The sequence below is a fragment of the Antechinus flavipes genome, chromosome 4, assembly GCF_016432865.1.
Source record: "Antechinus flavipes isolate AdamAnt ecotype Samford, QLD, Australia chromosome 4, AdamAnt_v2, whole genome shotgun sequence".
NCBI classification, from domain to species: Eukaryota; Metazoa; Chordata; class Mammalia; order Dasyuromorphia; family Dasyuridae; genus Antechinus; species Antechinus flavipes.
The window spans coordinates 149,118,192-149,130,671 of record NC_067401.1 but is presented as its reverse complement, the minus strand read 5'-3'; the positions used below and the strand labels follow the sequence as shown (position 1 = coordinate 149,130,671).

At 45.1% G+C, this 12,480-nt stretch overlaps 1 protein-coding gene across 2 annotated transcripts; it reads right to left on the bottom strand.

Moving 5' to 3' along the window:
* Positions 1-1,414: 1,414 nt before the first annotated feature.
* Positions 1,415-12,189, bottom strand: USH1G (USH1 protein network component sans). Of its 2 annotated transcripts, XM_051995148.1 has the most exons (3): positions 11,820-12,189; positions 5,189-6,409; positions 1,415-3,540 (listed from the first exon to the last, which is right to left on the bottom strand). In XM_051995148.1, exons 1-3 carry the CDS (start codon positions 11,981-11,983, stop codon positions 3,537-3,539), a joined length of 1,389 nt encoding a protein of 462 aa, XP_051851108.1. In that variant the 5' UTR covers positions 11,984-12,189; the 3' UTR covers positions 1,415-3,536. The 2 variants fall into 2 exon arrangements, with proteins under 2 accessions (XP_051851108.1, XP_051851109.1); XM_051995149.1 differs by lacking the exon at positions 1,415-3,540 and having other exon boundaries at positions 5,185-6,409.
* Positions 12,190-12,480: the final 291 nt, after the last annotated feature.

The window sequence follows — 12,480 nt, the reverse complement described above, 5'->3', positions numbered from 1 at the left end:
TGAAATTGGCTGGTACCTTTAGGGAAAAGCCTATAATGATTCTCAGATCCCTTTCCTATACCATACTTGATCCCTGGAAGCCTACAGGGCAGTAAAGATTTGTATTCTTAATTTAGGGACAATTTCTAGAAGAAATCATATTGTACTCTCTGGAGAATATGTCTCTGGCAGCAGGTAGGGAAGTTGAGTCCTATAGCAGGGTCCACAGTGGTGGCAGAGTGGGTTTAACTACAATGTCACAATTAGGTAACACTTCCAATCATCACTTAAAAACTAAAAAGAACCTTGGAGATCATTGAGTCCAATCACCTCTCCTTACAGATGAGAAAACCGAACCTCACAGAGGCTGAATGATGTCCAATTCACACAGGTAATAAGGAGCAAAACAGGGTATTCAAATCTAGATGCTGTAACCACTGCTCTACATTGTCTCTCTATTTGGCTGTTTAGGGAAGAGGCTACAATGATTCTCAGATCCTGTAACTATACCTGATTCCTGGGAGCCTATTAGCCAAGCAGCATAGTTTTGTACCCTTAACTCAGGGACAACTTCTAGAGGACACAGTCCTGGGGACTATAGCTCTGGGATCAGGAGAATTAGGAGAAATGGAGTACTATAGCAGAATTCTTAGTAGTGGTGGAGCGGATTAAACTATATTGTCACAAACAACAGTTCTTTAGAGCTGGAAGGCACCTTAACAGAGAGGGAAACTGAGGCCTATAGAAAGGAAATAGATCAAAAGGAAAGGGATTTCAGAGGTCAAAGAATTACAGATTTAGAGCTGGAAGGAGTCTGAGAAGCCAAGTCGTCCAACCCCTCATTTACAGATGAGGAAACAGCCCCATAGAGATTGTGATTTGCCCAAGATCATCAGAGGTGAAATTTGAATGCAGAATCTCTGATCCTAGAACCAGTATTCTTCATATCACTTGTTAGTCCAGCTGGTCTTACTTCTAAAGAAGAGATTGACCCCTCTTAGAGGTGCATCTGGAGATATGGAACTGAGCACAATCTACTTCAAAAAAACTGCCACCTGTCCCTAAGGTTTTGGACATAGAACAAAGAGTCTCAGCTCTAGGAATGGAATGAGCCTGGACCACCCATCTACTCGGTCCCATTTCTTTTTCCATCCATTCTGTTCCTCCCTTGAATTATCTCTCCTAGTCTTGTTCCTAAGAAGCAAGACCTATCTTGAATAGGAGGGAAGAATGAAGGATCTGTACAAATGTGAAGGTAAGGAGGAAAGAGAGTGCCCAAACACAAGAACTTCAGTTCCTGACCACACTAAACTTTTCCCTACCCCCTCCTCCAAATGTCCCAATCCTTACTGCAGATGGGACCTAGTAACTCTCCCCACCCTGCCCACCCTACTTAACCCAATACCCAAAGATCCAACAACACCACACCATGGCATAGAGTTCTGTACAAAATAATTATAATCAGAATGAGTAACAAATCTACAGCAGGAAGAACCCCTGGCCCTCTCCCCCACCCAATTTATACAGAAGTGGGGAAGGGGTATGTGTAGTCATGGGATAGATTAAAGAAAGAGGGGGTGAGGTCCAGGAATGGGATAAAGAGGTAAAAGATAACCTGGAGCTGAATGGGGAAATATCGGCACTTAAAAGTTGCCCCAGGTCTGAGGAACTGCCAAAAAATGATCAGGATCAGACTTGGGATGGCATATGAGGAAATGTTGGAAACCCTGATCCTGAAGAGAATTAGGAAATAAAAGGCCCTCATCACTGTAGGGTGGTGAGACTCCCCCTACCCATAGGCTTCTTCCCAGATCATGGCTAGATTAGAAGCTGAAGGATTAGGAGTTGTGACAGAAGAAGCTAGCGGGCTTCTCAAGCTGAAGGGCAGAGGATGGAAGAAGGTAGATAGGAGGGCTGTCTGAGCGTGTATCCTGTGTCTATGTCCCGTCTATCTTGCTATCTTTCTGAATATCATCATCACCATCAGCATCTTCTGTAAAAAGTTAATCAACTCTCACTTATCTACTTTGTGGAATATCCATGGGGGATTCCTAATCCTGCTCCCACCCATGATTCTCCCAGATATGCTCCCCACCCACCATCTCATGCCCAGCAGATGCTCAGGAACAACAAATCAGGTATGCTGTAACACTGAGCCAAACAGGGTAGCAAAGTCTAATTACATTACTGCTCACCTTTTCCTTCCAAAGGAGGATGATTTCCCACTCACCGCCCCCAAAAAAAATCCCTCACCATAGCTTTGGAGTTTGTCAAATGTTTCAGATACCCCTGCTCCCACAGAGCGGATAACTGAGAGCCAATTATGTTAGCACCTGTCTGTACTGGCACTAAGTCAGAAGCTCTCCTCTGGGAGCAGCACTCAGCATCTGTCTCATGATGACTCTGTTTTGAGGGGCTGTCTCTGAAGCTCTTGGCTTGTGCCAATCTTTACTTCAGGGGGCACTCATACCCAACCTGATAGCTCGGAAGCCTGTTTCTCTAGTACCTAGTGTCACCTTGTCTCTTTGAAATTTCTCTGCAGGATGGCCAAGGACTGTTATTCTCCTGTCTGTGTAATTGGGAGGAAGAAGGGGGAATGGAAGTTTTGGGGGAGAGGGGGCCAGAAGCACATGGCTGAGCTGAAAAGTGAACCCATATTCCTAGTCTGGCACTCCTTATTTCCCCAGCTAGCAAAGGGACATGGGTGAGGGGCTGAAGACAAATGTTAAGGAAAAAGGCACTGTACACGCTCTCAGTGGTCAGCATTGCAAAGCAGAAATGTATTTTGGCTGAGGAGTCTGTCTCATGAATGGCTGTCTCCCCTCTGGGTAGTGGTTCTCTGGAGGGAGAGACTCAGTCTGAAGACCCTCTTCTAGGAGGAAAGAGGTGGCCAGCATTCTGGGGCACCCTTTCCCTTTGCTGAGTTGGAGCACTTTAGAACCCTGGAAATATGGCTTCCCCTTACTCTGTAGCTGGGGTTTAATGCATATAAATACTCTTTGAAGGGTCTTTTGCCAAGGTCAGGGGTGGGGCAGGCAATCTCTGATTTAACATGGCTACAACTTTAAAACTATTCATAATGAGAGTATGTATGGAATGGTTTGGATCAGGACATTTTCTACCTGGGTCACTTCCTATATGCTCTGACTCCTCACTAGAAAGTTAAGGGAGATCTGGTTTTGCCTGTGTCCCAACAAAGAGAAGCTGTGCTCTCCTACCCAAATACTCAGGTCCCCTAGAATCACAGAAACCCCAAAACATAGGTTGGTGAGACTTGCATCACTTTCTGCCTCCCTATCAGGGTTACTGCAAGATGGGGAACAGTAAGATGAGATAGAGAGGGAGAGAAAGGAACATCCTCTATTCCCAGACCTAGAACAATCCTGAAAGAACAGATAAAGCAAGCAGTCCATCCTCTCAGCAGGACCCAGGCTTTTGGAGCTTCAGAACAGGAAGGAAACAAGGGCCATTGGGTTGTGGCTGGTGAGGCTTCCGGTGGTCCCACCGAGATTTGTGGCAATTTGCAATTCATTGGTTTGGGGCAAAAGCCCCTTCCATTATCTGTGGAGAGAGGGAAGAATAGAAGGTGCTTGACTTAGTGAAGTCCTTCATAAATATTAATATCAATTAATATTAAAGATCCATTGAGATGACTAGCCCATTCCTAACACCACACCTCCATCCACCCTACTCCCAATAATTTGGCAGTCTCCTTTTCCTGAAGAGTTTCTTGGAAAAAACTGGAGGAAATAAAATTTAAATGCCCCACCCACTACCCAACCTCAAAATCTGGTTACCTCCCACAAATATTCTTAGATACCTTTGATGCTCCCAGGAAAGCACCTAAAAACACAGAACTGGTAGGGGTTGGTATGTTCCCCTTAGGGAATCAGCCCCAGCTATAGAGCCATATCATAGATGTGGATGATGTGGCCACAACCCTAGACTAAGTAGAATTATGGAAGGATGTATTCTGGTACCTGGGACATTAAAGTTATATGTAGTAAGTAGAGAAAGGATTAGAACGTGTCCTCTGAAACTGGGCACTAACTGCTTTGATCACTTCCCATGAAACATGTGCTTTGAAGTTTCTCATTGTAAGTCAAAATGAAAATTGGTGTTTTCTGTGTCCCCCTTCAAAAAGGGACCAGAAACCATCTCTTCTTGTTCCCACAGAAGGGGCTGCTTTTCCAGGCTCAGCTGCCAGACATCTTTAGCCCCCTTCTCAATTTCTGATTAGGTCGTTGTCCTTCATTCTCAAAGAGGACCAAAATGACATCAATACATTAGAGTCAAGCTACAGTATGTCCAACTGTGGCTGATCAGACCAATTTGAGCTTGGAATGCTCTGACACAGGTCAGACACAAGTAGTCTTTTGGGGCAGACTCTCTAACTTTGTACATTTCAAATTTCTTCTGAACTAACTCAATTCTTCTCTGCTCATAGAGCATTGCACCTTCTCTGATGAGAGCACACCATGCTGGGCGGTCCTATGCCAGTGTCCCCCAAGACATGCAATCAATTCTAAAGTCCTTGAGAGTCCTTGTATCCCTTTTTCTTGCCCTGTGAGAGTTCTCCATAAAATAATCTTTTTGACTAGTGTACATTTGACATTCGAACAATGGAGTTGTGCTCTCTGTAGTAGAGTTGGAATGGTTGGCAGTTTAGTTCAAGAAAGGACCTCAATGTCTGGTAGACCATCTTGGATTTCTAGGCAAGGGATTAGAATACATGTCTCACTGGAAATAGTCTAAGCACATTCTCAGTTTCATGAGAAGTGGTTCAATCTAACCCTCCTTTCCCTTGCTACATCCGCATAAAGATGTCTCACTTGGGCAACTTTAAGAAGATCAAAAGTACCCTGGTCGCTGAAAACTGGGAATAAAGTATCTGGTACTGAAGATTAAACTCAGTCCTCCCCAAACACAGGAAGACCGAGTCTCAAAGCCAAGGAATATAGAATTCAATTATTGAATCCTTCTGTTCCTCCTGCTGATCCAAAAAAGAAAATACAGGATTCCTTTTCAAGGGATCCCTAGGTATGTGACCAAATCATTTCCCCCTCTCTGCGTCTATTTTAATAGAAAGTTGCATTTTAATGAGAGGGTTGGACCAGCGGCTCTCTAAAGCCCTTCCAGCTCAATGTCCTAGGAGCCTGTGCACTTCCTGAATCATATTACTATCCCACTTCCTTCTTCTTGGACTTACAACTCTGTGTCCTCCAGGGCAGGAGGCCTCTCCAGCACCTGGCGTCGTCGTTTGATGGCCCCCAAGATTTTTTTTCTGGGACCTAGGGGGATGCTGATGCTATGGAGGTCTAGTTCAGAGCAGAGCATTAGGGCATCCAGATCAATCTTCTCCTGCCTCAAGAGGGCCACAAAGTCATCCATATGCAGGGAGGCAAGGAAAGTCTCCAGAGGGCTGGTCTCGGGCTCCAGAGCCTCGTCCAAGCCCAGGTCAAACTCATCCCACGGTAGTTCATCAAGGCGCTCCTGCAAGCTGTTGGCACTGCCAATGCTATCATCATCTAGGCTGGGAGAGTGCCTCATCCGGACGCGCAGAGTGCCTGCCCCGTCCATCCCTCCGTCTTCCCGCCCCAGCCCCTGAAGCCCGCTGCTTACATAGTTCCTCCGAAACACCATGGTCCCCAGCCCGGGGCGGGTGAAAAGAGAGTCATGGCCCGAGTCGGTGCTGACCTCCGAGTGGGCGGACTCGGCCCCGAGGCCGGGCTCCAGGGTGGCGCGGGAGAGGCTGTCCTCATCCGAAAGGAACATGTCCCGGAGCGGAGAGCGGCCCCACTCCTTAGGGTTGGCGTAGGTCCCCTGTCGGACAAACATCACGTCACTGCCCAGCTGCAGCCCGGACAGAGAGCGGATGCTTTTCCTCCCGTCCTCGGAGATCTTGAAAGTTCCCTCGCCGTGCTTACGGCGCTCCAGCTTCCTCTGGATTTTGGTCTTCCCTCGGCCGGTCCCGTGGAGGGTGGCCTGGGAATAGGGGAGGTGGCTGGCCAGGGACAAATTCTGGAGACGCCGGCTCAGGGTGCTGGAAGAGAGGCTGGAGAAGCTCATAGTGTCCGCCCGCTCCGCCAGCTCTCTCCGGTACCGCCGCTCCATGCGCGCGTGGTGCTTGCGCTGCAATTTGGCGCAGTCTTTGATGCGCCTTTCGGCTTCGCGGAAAGCTTTCTCTTTCAGCTTGCCCACAAGCTTGGGGTTCAGGCTGCTCTGCTTGGCAGCGATGGAGTCCAGGTAGCGGACGCACTCCATGTGTCCCTTCATGGCTGCCATGTCCAAGGGCGTGTGGTAGTCATTGTCCAGGCACCAGATATTGGCCCCAAAGGACACCAGGAAGGACAAGCAGTGCAGGTGCCCGTTAGAGCCCGCCAGGTGCAGAGGGGTGTTGCCCCAGATGTCACATTTGTCCGGATCACCTCTGGAATGAGACAGGAGAAGCCGTTGATTGCCGAGGAATTGGGGAAAGGGGACGGGGGCAGGTGATACTACCCTTTACAACAAAGAGAGGAAGGTTGTCCTGGAAACTCAGCCTGGTTAATCATCAGGCACTGTTTCCCTCCGTGGACCATGCCAGAAAGGGGCCTGAGAAACCTAGAGTCAGAATGTCTTCTGGCTGAAAAGATCCCATCCCCAAACACACAGGTCCCATGATTCACTGAAAACTAGGATTTACTCTAAAAGACTTACTTTTAACCTTTTGGGTGACAAAAAAACCCCTTTGGCGTTGTGGTAATGCTTATGGACCTCTTAGAATATTTGCATAGAGTACATAAGATAAAAGAAGAAACTTATATTAAAATACATTTGTAAAAAAAAATTAAAATAATAAGAACTAGCATTTAAATGGTGCTTTAAAGTTTTCAGAGCACTTTGTAAATATTATGTAATTTGAGCTTTCCGACAACCCTGGAGCTACATGCTATTATTATCCCCATTTTAAAGGTAAGGAACCTGAGAAAATGCAAATGACTTACTCAGAATCATACAACTAGCAAGTCTCTGAGATAAGATTTGAACTCAGATCTTTTTGATTCAAAGTCTAGTACTCTAACCATTATGCCATCTAACTTTATTATATATATTTTATAATATATGTATATAAAATAATTTATTATAATATATTTTGTAATATATGTATATATAGTATATATTTTATAATATATGTATATAAAATAATAATAACTTAATGGATCCCAGGGAAAAACCCTTATTGTAAAAAAAAAACAAAAACCTTCACAGAATTAGAAAGATAGAAAGCCAGAAACACCAAACTAGACAGAGAACTATCAAACAGAGTTTGTTATTGATGAAATGTATTTTTAAAAATCTCTGAGTACACCAGTCTCCATCACCATCCTACTCACTGGTAGGTAGGAAGGTGGGGCTCTGGGGAAGGCACAGCCTAGGCCCGCCTTCCCCGTGACACACACAGGGGCTGGGAATCTCAGAGGATTAATATTTGATGAGTTGAGAGAGAGGAGTGAATTATTCATACTGCCCAGCGAGGAGCTGGCCCAGAGAGGTGGTGGGCCTGGGGTGTTAGAGTGTGTGAATGTCTCAGACAGATGGGTGTATATATGCATGTGGGCGACTATGTGAACCCTGTTTGTGTGTGTGTGTGTGTGTGTGTGTGTGTGTGTGTGTGTGTGTGTATGTGTGCCCTCTAGCAAATGAGCGTGTGCATTTTGTTTGCAGGGACCAGGGCCAGGCCTGGCAAGCCCATGTGTGAGAGGCAGGTGTCCGGCCTTGGCCTTGGTCTGGAGGGGACTGTGGGGGAAGCCAGGCTGGGTGAGGGAAGGAAGAGAAGAGTATTGACTAGAAATTGAGCTCCTCAATCTACCGCTTCAAAGCCTGTTTCAGGAAACTTACTTAGGGGGTGTCCTTCCTTCCTTCTGGGTGGGAGACATATTCTTTAGTGATCCCCAAATACTTCTTATGAACCAACATTTGGAATAGAATACTTTGGAAATCTGTTACCTTTCTTACTGACAACATCCCTCAAAGACCATCAAAGTCACTGTCTGAGGCAAGCCCTGTCTGTCTGGAGTAATCGAACACTCTCGGCTTCCATACTCTCCCAGTCTGTGACTGATTCAAAACCTTCAGTCCTATTCTATCCTATGCCCCGCCCCCCCAATTCTGCTGTTAATGAGGTCCCAGTTCAGGCTAAAGAATTGCTCCCTTGTCTCATTAGCTTCTCCTCCATTTCTCCACCCCCAAGTTCCCTTCCTAATTGGATCCCAAGTCCAGTTTCATGGCAGAGAAATAGAGAGGCCCCACTGGTTTTACAGGAGACCACAGTCAAAGTTTAAAAAAAACAAACCCCAAAAACAAAAAACCAAGAGCCCTCCTCTAAAGTGGGAGCTGGCAACACAATCCTTTCAGGCCACAGGAACTCTCTGGTTCTCCATATGACCCCTTCTCAAAGCCAGAGCAAGATCTCCATTGAAGGCAAATGAGATGAAAATCGGCAGCCTATGAAAGACCCTCAGGCTTTTTTTCATATATGGGGAGTAAGGAAGGAAGAAAGAAAAGCTGCAGGAATCAGAACTCTTGGATGGGCATTCTGTCCAGTGACTTGGTGTCCTGGGGATGTGTCTAACCTACTCTAAGGCAGTTATCCCACTCTGAATAGAGCTGGAGGGATGAGAAATTAAGATAAAGAGAAAAGAGGAAGCAGAGTCAGGTCAGATGAAGGGATGCCAAATATGGACCCCACATGCAAAGTGGCCAACAGACACCTTTGCTCCAAACCTGCCTCTGGAAAAGTCATTCGACCTTTTATAATTCAATTTCCTCATCTGCAAAATAGGAAAAATTGGGTTCCTATTGGGTTACTATAGGAATCAAGTGAAATAATAAATTTAAACTTTGTAAACTTTAAGGCATTATATTGAATTATATATGCATTTGTATAATGGTAAACTATTATTATTTTTCTTATTACACATGCAGAGTGTGATATAATGGAAAGGCCACTGGACTAAATCAGGTTCCAATTTGGCCATTTGCTAACTGAGTGATCTTGGGTAAATCCTTTTATCTATAAGAACCTTAGTTTCCTGGGGAGTTTAGATTACATTTTATGAATATATATATATATATATGTATATGTAGAGAGATATTTAGATATATAGATATGTGTGTGCATTATGTATTTTCAGTCTTCTTGGAATCCTACATCACTTGAAATCCCTTGCTATCAGGCCCCTAATGTTGAGCGGTGATTCAGAGAGATAGCTTAATGAGGTGGAAGGTGCCTTATAAACATATAAGCAGTCCAACACCCATACCCCTCACCAAGGCAACAGAGTGAATGTTCCTTCTTCCCTGTTCACATTCCCCCTAACTGATTTTTATTTTCTTCCCCTCAACCCTTTTAAGGCTATTCATAATATTAATTTTCAAATAATTTTACTTGGTCCTAAATTTGGGGGGATATAGTGTGATCGTCCCATGTGTAAAACCTCTTCCTTGGATGGTAAAGTGCCTAGCACCTGGTGAGTGCTTTAAAAGTCCTTTTAAATGGATTGTTTGTCACAAAGTAAGCCTTTTAAAAATGCTTGTTGACTGGCTAACTGTTCAGATCCTTTCCTACTTTTTCCAGGAGAAGGTTCTCTCTTTTTTTTAATGTCATAACTTCCAATGGTATTCTAGTGAAACTTATAGACTCTGAGAATGATGACTAAGATCATCATACTCAAAACAACGTTTTAAATGCATTAAAACTATATAGAAGTGTAAAGGAAACCAATAATATTAAAATGTATTTTAAAAACATATTTAACGGTCAACATATATTTTCCCATTCTTTTTTTAATTGAAGCTTTTTATTTTCAAAACATATGCAAGGATAATTTTTTACCACTGATCCTTGCAAATCCTTGTGTTCCAATTTCTCCCTCTTTCTCCCCACCCCCTCCCCTAGGTGGCAAGTAATCCAATATATGTTAAACATGGTACAAATATACAACATATATTTTTTAAGTTCACAGAGTCAGTCTCTGTAGCTAGGTGGAGCATTTGATAGTGCTTTAGGTCTGAAGTCAGGAAGATCTGAGTTCAAATTCTGTCTCAGACACAAGATGTATGACTGAGCAAGTGACTCAAACTCTTCTTCAATTTCCTCATCTGTAAAATGGGGATCATAATAACACCTACCTTCCAGAGCCATTGTGAGCATCAAATGAGATATCTGTAAAGTGCTTAGCACAATGCCTGGTATATGCTTGTAACATCCCTCTTTGGAGGTGGCTAAGTGGTTTAGTGGAGAAAGGGAAATTATTAGATTAGAAGCTTCTTGAGAACAGGAATAGTTGTCTTTTGCCTTTTTTTTTATCCCCATCAATTATCAGATCCTGGTAAATAGTAGGTGTTTTGTTGTTGCTGTTGTTGTGTTTTATACAATTCTTTGGGGTTTTCTTGGCAAAAATAGTAGAGTGATTTACTATTTTTTTCTCCAGCTCATTTTACAAATGAGGAAACTGGCATGCCCAAGGTCACACAGCTTGTAAGAATCTGGGGTCAGATTTGAATTCAGAAAAATGAGTCTCCCAAATTCTAGGCTAGGTACTCTACTGCACTTATAGTGCTTGCTGAATGTTTATTGAATTGCATTGAATCCTGGGCCTGGAGTTCAAATCTATCCTCAAATATTTCCGAGCTAAGTGACTTTGGGCAAATCAATTAACCTCTGGCAATTAACCTGTTTTCTTAAATGGAAAAAAAAAAAAAAAAAGATAGCACGTTTGTCCCATGATCCTTATGAGGATCAAATAAGATAATATTTGTAAAGCACCTGGCCCATAGTAAGCTTTTAATAAATCCTTGATCCCTCCCCCTTATGTTCTTTAGTGTCAGTCCTTTAATTCTCAACCATTACCTCTTTCTTCCAGGCAGTTTTTAAACCCTTTATTAAGGTCTTGATGACTGGGTTCCATGTTCACATCATCCCCACAGGAAACTACAAAGTACTAGATTTTCAAGGGGAAATAGTGGAGAAGTGTACCCTATACACAGTTACACACATGGTTTCAAAACACACACAGGACAAGATGCTTGGGGGGCAGGGGGCAGCGTAGGGCAAGCCAAGGGAGATGAACAAAAGCAATGGAGAGAAGAAAAGCTGGGGCAGTCATATTTCACGCTTTCTGATGAGAGGTGAAGGAAGGGAAATGCAATTAACAGGAGCAGTGGAGCAGGCCGGCTGTGGCATTTTCAGTCTGCACAATACAGCATCCATAAATTCCAGGGAATGGGCAGAGAGACAGGGAAAAGGAAGCCAGAGGACAGGCAAGTGGTGGTAAAACCACCCTTTTCCCAACTCTTCTACTTATGGTGGAGAAGAGATAAGGACACCATACCATCCACCATCCTATCATCTTTGACCCTTCTCTAGAACACCTCTTCCTCCGGAGATGCTTTTTTGGAAGGAGAATCCGGATCCCTTCCTCTTCCTATTTCTGCAGCTCTCTTTCTCCTAAATTTTCAAGCCATTATCTTGACCTCTGGACCTGAAACCTCAAACCTTCCTCTCTGACGGCTTGCTATCCACACACATGCACACACGCTGACCCCATAAGTATCACCCGTTATTACACACGAACCCCATACCCAGGTCGGTCACACGAGCGGGACTTTGGGGGAGGGGAACTCCAGGGCACAGGATAAAAACCAGATCTTAGGAGATGAACACCCTAAGAAGGGGCAAGGAAAGGCTATGGGAAGGCCTCCCTCCTCCCTCAAATTTTCTAGGGAAAAGAACCACCGAGACCCATCAGGGGAGAAAAGAGCCAAGGAGGAAGAAGGGTGGGGAGTGGGAACCTCACCCTCGGCTGACAATGAGACGCAGCGACTCCAGGTTACCGTGATAGGCGGCCCAGAGGGTAGGGGTCATGCCATCTTCATCTGGAGCATTAAGTTCCTTCCGGGTGGCTTCTTTGAGAAGGTCCAAGTAGCCATCCCGGGCGGCCCTGTGGTACTGGTCGTTCATGATGCCAGAGTTAGACGGGACAGGGAAGGGGAAAGGGAAGGGGAGGACTTCAGAGGGGAGTCGGCCCTTGTTATTAAAGCAGAGGCATTGGGTTTGGGAGGGGGGACGGGGGGCACCGGGCCCGCCGGCCCAGCTGCTACAGACAGAGGCTGCCTAGAGCCCAGAGCCGCGGTTACCTGGACATCTGAGATGCTCTCACCCCAAAGGCGGGGGAGGGGGAGGGAAAAAGGGAGGAGGGGGGGAACTGGGAGGATCTCCGCTCGCCGGCTGCACTGAAAGCCGGCCCAGAGTTCCCCCTGGGTCCTAAGTGCCCTCTATCAGAGTGTAGGGCTCTTGTCTCACCCAGACAGGATTTACTTTACCGTATTCCCAAATATAAGTAAAGAGGGCATTCAGGGCTCACCACCCAGGACAAGGCAGTGTCCTTTTTTTCTTTCTTTTAATAGAATGGCACATCCTTTAAGCGCCCAGATATACCCTCCTTAGTTATTTATTCT